Source organism: Elaeis guineensis, chromosome 3 (assembly GCF_000442705.2).
Source record: "Elaeis guineensis isolate ETL-2024a chromosome 3, EG11, whole genome shotgun sequence".
Taxonomy (NCBI): domain Eukaryota; kingdom Viridiplantae; phylum Streptophyta; class Magnoliopsida; order Arecales; family Arecaceae; genus Elaeis; species Elaeis guineensis.
The window spans coordinates 11,702,258-11,708,769 of NC_025995.2; the positions used below are offsets into that span (position 1 = coordinate 11,702,258).

At 43.9% G+C, this 6,512-nt stretch overlaps 1 protein-coding gene across 1 annotated transcript; it reads right to left on the reverse strand.

The window, feature by feature from the left end:
• Nucleotides 1–218: 218 nt before the first annotated feature.
• Nucleotides 219–1,226, reverse strand: LOC105042225 (protein ELC). The gene has a single exon (XM_010919345.2). The coding sequence runs from the start codon at nucleotides 1,203–1,205 to the stop codon at nucleotides 219–221; it is 987 nt and encodes a 328-aa protein (XP_010917647.1). The 5' UTR covers nucleotides 1,206–1,226.
• Between the last annotated feature and the right edge of the window lie 5,286 nt (nucleotides 1,227–6,512).

A 6,512-nucleotide genomic window follows, 5' to 3' on the forward strand; every position in this document is an offset into this window, starting at 1 on the left:
AATATTCTTATTTTCCAGTCTATGTCGTTCAACCAAGAGCAAAGAATTAGCCATCGATTCCTTGCAGATCTACCACCGAACATCAAGGAAGGCATCTTTATCATATTTTGTTCAAGTAAACTAAATATCGCTTTCTACATTATCATGATACTGCAATAAAAGCCCAAATTCAAAGTCTGCAAGTATGTGTACATTGAGGACCCACGATTCAAGCCTCTCTATGACAAGTACCCGGCCATCTCCATTTTCATGACCAAGTCTCTATGGAAGAACTGTTCCCTAGCCAAAGTCCTCACCTGCTTGAGATACACATCAAAGGCCACCATTCCTTCTTCTAGTGCTTTGCCAAGGGCATCCATTGCATCATCGAAGGCAAGTTCGGCTGCCTTGTTTTCCATCCAACACCTTGATTTCTCATCTCTAGCCTCAAATGCCTCTAACTCATCCATGAGTAAAGAATTGGCACCTTGTACTCTCAACCAATTCGAGAGCACTTCAGCATCCTCCACCTTCTTCTCTAGAGTGTGCTCCAAGCTTGTTTTCTCCTCTTCATGGTCCAATAGAATAGAAGCAATAACACCAGCTCTGTCATGCAGCGCAGCTTGTATGTTCGATAGGTGCTCGATATCCTTCTCAACCTGCAATCGAAAGCGCACCTTGTCGTCGTCTATTCTCATGGAAAGTCGGTCGATTAACTCTCTCTTGGAGGAAAGAGAAGGAACAGTGCAAGCAGAAGTGGCCAGACTTGGAGTGTAAGGGGGACACAAGTGAAAGATCTTGATAAGGTCATGAGCAAGATCAGAGAGGTTGGACCTGGGGTACTGCCATGACTTGAGGTAGGGGGAGGTGGTAGCCCCTGAAGAGTCGACAAAAGGGTGACCATGGAGGATACTGGTATTTTGGGTGGCGAAGATGTAGACAATAGGGGGTTTGAAGGGATAACATTGGTGCAACCATATCCTGAGAAGGATTGGTTGCATGGAGGGAGATATGGGGAGGATACCATGGGCATAGAGGAGGTGGGCGGCGGTGCCATCGTCATGGATGAAGGTGCCGGTGGAGGGAGAGAGAGTGGGGATGTCCTTGAGGAGCGAGAGAAGGTGCTCACGGATGAGCCATTTGAGGTTGTTGTGGACGTAGGAGAGGGAATCCGCGCCGGAGTTGGAGAGGGCAGCATCGATTAATCCGGTAGAGGAGGATGGCATCGTTACTTGATAGGTGGTGGAGACGAATGGTGGTTTTGGAGGAGAGAAAAAGGTTTGGAAGTTTGGCACCAGAAGGGAAGTTTTTAGTAGTACGAGAAGGAGGAGTTTACTAATTATTAGCTTTTAATGTAAGAGGGCTCTTACGATATTCTATAGTGTAGGATAGTTATGGTGTTCTAAACTAGATTCTCATAGACTTGGAAATTATAAGGCACTACTTAACAAATATACCTTGCTGGGGAGACAAGGAGCTATAGTCTAACTGAAAGTAACAAAAATTTTCCTCAATTTTGGTTCAACCAAGACTAACAAGCTTGACTTGATGGTCAGAATATGGTTCCAAACCTAGATTTAAATAGTCCAAGTGGACCAGTACTATGTGTAGAATTAGTTTAAACTGATGTATAACATTTAATTTCATTGAAATGTGATCAGATCCAAGTCAGACCAATCTAATCTGACAATAAATGGATTGAATGTTACCACAACTCAGGAGACAACCATTCAAGGTATGAGAAACAGGTAGCGGTCAGATTCATCATAGAGCTGGTCCATCTGTTCCCTAAGCTTTTTTCCCCTCTCGCCATGGATAATAAGATTTGATTTATATACAAGTACACCATTTGACTGAAAAAAAGGGTTCACATGCATAAACTAAACATTAATCTGCAGCATAATACAACAGGATGGAGTCAGCGGTCAGTCATAGGAAATTTGTGTTCATTTTCTAGGAAAGGCAATGAAGCCAGAGGTAGCATCTCTCCCTGTGACATGTTCTCAGTCTGACCAACTTCCTTTGAAATGTTCAACAAACTGGTAGCAAGAATTGATGGTTCAAGTTTGAGTTTGTTTGGGATTGAACATATATAAGGAACAATTAGTTATATATAGTGAATTCCTTTCTTTCTCTCTCTCTCTCTCTCTTTCTTTCTTTCATTGAGCAGAAAGCATTAAAGAAAGCCATGGTTGTGTATCTTTTAAGTGATCAAAAATCATATAACATTTCATAAACTTGGTAAAAGCTCATAATCATATGAGAAAAATCTAAAAACAACAAAATCTAAACTGTGTGTATTAATAAAATATTATAGAAATTGGTTAATAACTTATCTGAAAAATTATGTTTGTTGTGTCATACTCTCCATGACCATATGAAGCATTATTTTAACTCAAACAAAAGGAAAGGTGTCAAGATTAACGAAGTTTACCACCGACTTCCCAACACGGTGCTTACGCGCTAAGCCTTACGTCCCAAACCTTGTTTCTGGTGATCCCATCCATTATGTAGTCTGATAACGATGTCATACTCATTATCTTATTTTGGATTGATAAAAAAATAATAATATGGTGTTCTGTTTGTTACCTTGCTTGTTCAAGTGGTCTCTAATATCTCGATCTTCTATAGTCCACAAGTTCAAGACTTGATAATTTTTATCATTTCTTGCTCCAGGTATTAAGAATAAGAAAATTATTGACATCTAATCAAGATTACATGTATTATAAAAAATTGTATCATTTATTGATTTTTCAAATTCATTTTTCTGATTCAGTGTTCAAACCTTCTACATCTTGGAGTCTTCAATTTTCATATTCCCTTCTCACCTAACATCCAGGATTAATTTAAAGCCTACTAATGATAGTCGTTGCACCGGGAACTACACAAGTAGCTTAGAAACCCCCAAGATGATGTAAACAGATAAGGAATTTGTCTTTTGAAATCCGATTTAATCTGACAAATACTAGAGCTCTTCTTGATAATTTCTTAGTGAATTTACTGTTAGCCCAGAGCAGCTGTTCTGGATGAAGGTGTGAGCTAGCTCGCTGGTAATGTCTTTTTTCGGTCATTCGACGACCTGAATGAATCCACCTTGCTAAACATTCACAAACAAATGATGACAAGTAGCTGGCATGAGCTATGTAGAAAATGTTTTGATGTTGTATGAACAAGGTTAAAAGCATAGCTCATGGCTTCCAGGTTCTCAATACATGGTGATATACTAAAATATCTGTACACATGTTGTTTATTGACTACATGCTCTAATATATATATATCTCCAATCATCAGTAATTTAGGTGAAATAAAGGAAAAAGGATTGCATCTCAACCAAGTGTGTCCCATCTATTGGGGGATGTCTGGCCAGGACACCACCTCCAAGCATTTTCAATACCGCGCGATGCAGCAGGAAGAAGAAGAAATAAAATAAAAATAATCAAATACGTGGATCAGTCAAAAAAAGATTGCCTCCATGGGGCATGCAAACCTCACTATGAGAAAAAGAAATATTACAAGAGGAGATCTCACCTCAACCCTCGTACATCCAATTTTCCTTCATAGAAAGTTTTCCTCACAAAAGCTCTCACTCTAAGAAGATCCCTTTGAACCCCTGAAGCGATCACTGTCCGCTGTCTAGGAGCCACCCTGCTCCTCTCCTTATAGCGCAGCACATCTCTCTCTTCCTTCGCGTGGGTTCTAGTTTTCCTATGCTCTTGTCAGATCAACACCGCATCACACAAAGTTCTTCCATGCATCAGGCCTTTTAAAGGCCTTAAAAACCAATTAGATTAGGATTAGGGACTCCTTAGAGCACCTAGAATTTTTTCGGACCATTGGATCGAAATCGGAATCAGCCCACGCCCTCCGAACGCGCACCGATCCATGGAATAGTGCCGTGGACCGTGAGAAATGCGTGAAAAATGCCCACATGGTCCACTATGCACCGCCCGATCCATGGTAGACTGGGCAACAGGCTCCCAGGGTCGCACGTGGGCTTGGGCCGGCCCGCGCGCCCGTGTGCTAGTAACTGGGCCGCGCCCAACGCGCTCCAGCCTGGGCCAGCCCGCGCCTGGGCTTGGGCCGCATCCTGCAAGCCCAGGCCTGGGCCACGCGCTGGCAGTGCCCTGTGCGCCCGACCCGCACGTTGCCATGCCTGGGCCACGTACGACCGCACCACCGTCGCTTCGCCAGTGGTCCTCCATTGCTCCGAGTTTCATAACAGCTCTCTCGCGCATATCTCCTTCGTCTGAACTCCGTTTGGGATGATCTTAGTCTCGTTGAACTTCATTTTTCGTCGCGAACCTCGCTGTGGGCTCAATATGGACCGAACTCGAGACGTTAAATTCTAACAATCTTCACTTCGACTCGATATTCGACCTTCTTCTAACTTCGAGAGCTTCTGGATCTCCTCGCCCCCATGCCTTGGGGTAATCGCCTGCTGATCATGGATGGACAAACATAGGAGTCGAGCTAGGGCGCTCAATCCCATCTCCATCGTATGCTATGCTTCTCCTGATCTGAAACCTGCTCGAGATATTATCCTGCGGCAATAGGAATCTCACCTTACGATGTCACTTCTCGTCCTCTCGAGTCTCTTGTCTCGTGCTCAATCCACCTCTACCTAGAGCTCCACCTCGTTCTGGACTCCATCTAATTTCTGAAGCTCCACCTCGCACTGGACTCCCTACCAAGTAATAATATCTTTTCCTCTCCTTCTTTCCCTCCAGTACAATCCTATCGCCACGTAGTACCTTCAGGATTCCTCCACCAGCTACCATCTTGTAGTCTCTCGAATCCAGTCTACTCAGTGAGATAAGATTCCGTCTGAAATCGGTATGTATCGGACCTCTCCCAATCTCCTCACTGCACCATCATGTGTCCTCCAACTGATCGTTCCGATGCCTCTGATTGCACAGCTCGATCTATCCGACAGATAAACAGTGCCCTCACTGTTCTCTAGAGAGTCAAACTATTTCTTTCTGCAATATACATGATGGGTGCATGCAGAATCTAATATCTACTGCTAGAAAAAATAGATATCTCGTCAGATATCTCTAAGATATCTCCCTCTGAATCGCTATTGGCCGTCGCTACAGCAGTTATCGTCCAATCTTTGAGTTAAGAACAATCTCTGACTAGATGTCCCAACTCGTCACACTGGTAACACCTGATTTGCTCAAGTCCCTCCTGGACTTGAACCATCCTCGTCACGATCTTCTGTCGCTCCATCTACCGCCTCCTGCTCCTCTAGAAACTACTAAAGCTGAGCTACCACCACTTGAGCTCGAAGCTAGTTTCTCCCTTCAGAGAATCTCATTTTGGAGTATCGCCGCGGTGACCTCGTCCATCTTGATGGTGCTCTTCCCCATTAGAAAAGCAGTCACCAAGAACTCATACGAAGAGGGAAGCGACGCTAGCAAAACCAATGCCCTTGTCTTCTCCTCAACATTCTCACCAACGCTGAGGAGGTCTGTAAGGATCTTCTGAAAGTGGCTAAGATGCTTCTGCACACTCTGTCCTTCAGTGATCTGTAGCTGATAAAACTATCTCTAGATGAAAAGAGTGTTGGTGAGAGACTTCGCCATGTATAACTCCTTGAGCTTTGACCACAAAACCATCGGAGAAGTCTCGCTAAGCACATAGATCACCATCTCATCCGCTATATACATTCAGATGGTATTCACTGCCTGCATTTGTAGCTGTTTCAATTCCGCACCTCCATGGTGGTCGACTTCTCCTCGTACTAAAGAGCATCAATCAACCCTTATTGGATGAGCACGTCTTTCACCCTTACCTGCCACAAGAAGAAATTGCTCTTTTCATCAAATTTGTTGATCTCCATCTTGATTGATCCTGTCTTCTCTATCTTCATCTTGCTTACCACCACTGCAATCTGCATTCTTGTACCACCTCACTCTGATACCACTTCTTGGGTAGATGTTTGGCCAGGATACCACATCGCAGGACCTTTTCGATACTGCGCGATGCAGCAGGAAGAAAGAAGAAATAAAATAAAAACAATCAAATACGTAGATCAGCCAAAAAAGGGCTCGCTTCTACGGGGCACGCAAACTTCACTATGAGAAAAAAAATTTTACAAGAGGAGATCTCACCTTCAACCCTCGTACATCCAATTTCTCCCTCACAGAAAGTTCTCTCTCACAAAAGCTCTCTCTCTAGGAAGACCCCCTGAACTCCTGAAACGATCGCTGTCTGCTATCCAAGAGCCTCCCTGCTCCTTCTCCTCACAGCACTGCACATCTCTCTCTTTCTTTGCATGGGTTTTGGTTTTCCTGCGCTCTTGTCAGATCAATGCTGCACCATACAAAGTTCTTCCATGCATCAGGCCTTTTAAAGGCCTTATAAACCAATTAGATTAGGATCAGGGACTCCTTAGAGCACCTGGAATCCCCCCAGACCGTTGGATTGAAATCGAAATTAGCCCACGCCCTCCGATCGCGCACCGGGCTACGAAACAGTACTATGGACTGTGAGAAATGTGTGGAAAATGCCCACGTGGTCCATGCAGTGGG

Excerpts from the sequence above, each read along its gene's own strand:
- LOC105042225 (XM_010919345.2), bottom strand. The coding sequence starts at position 1,205 with ATGCCATCCTCCTCTACCGGATTAATCGATGCTGCCCTCTCCAACTCC.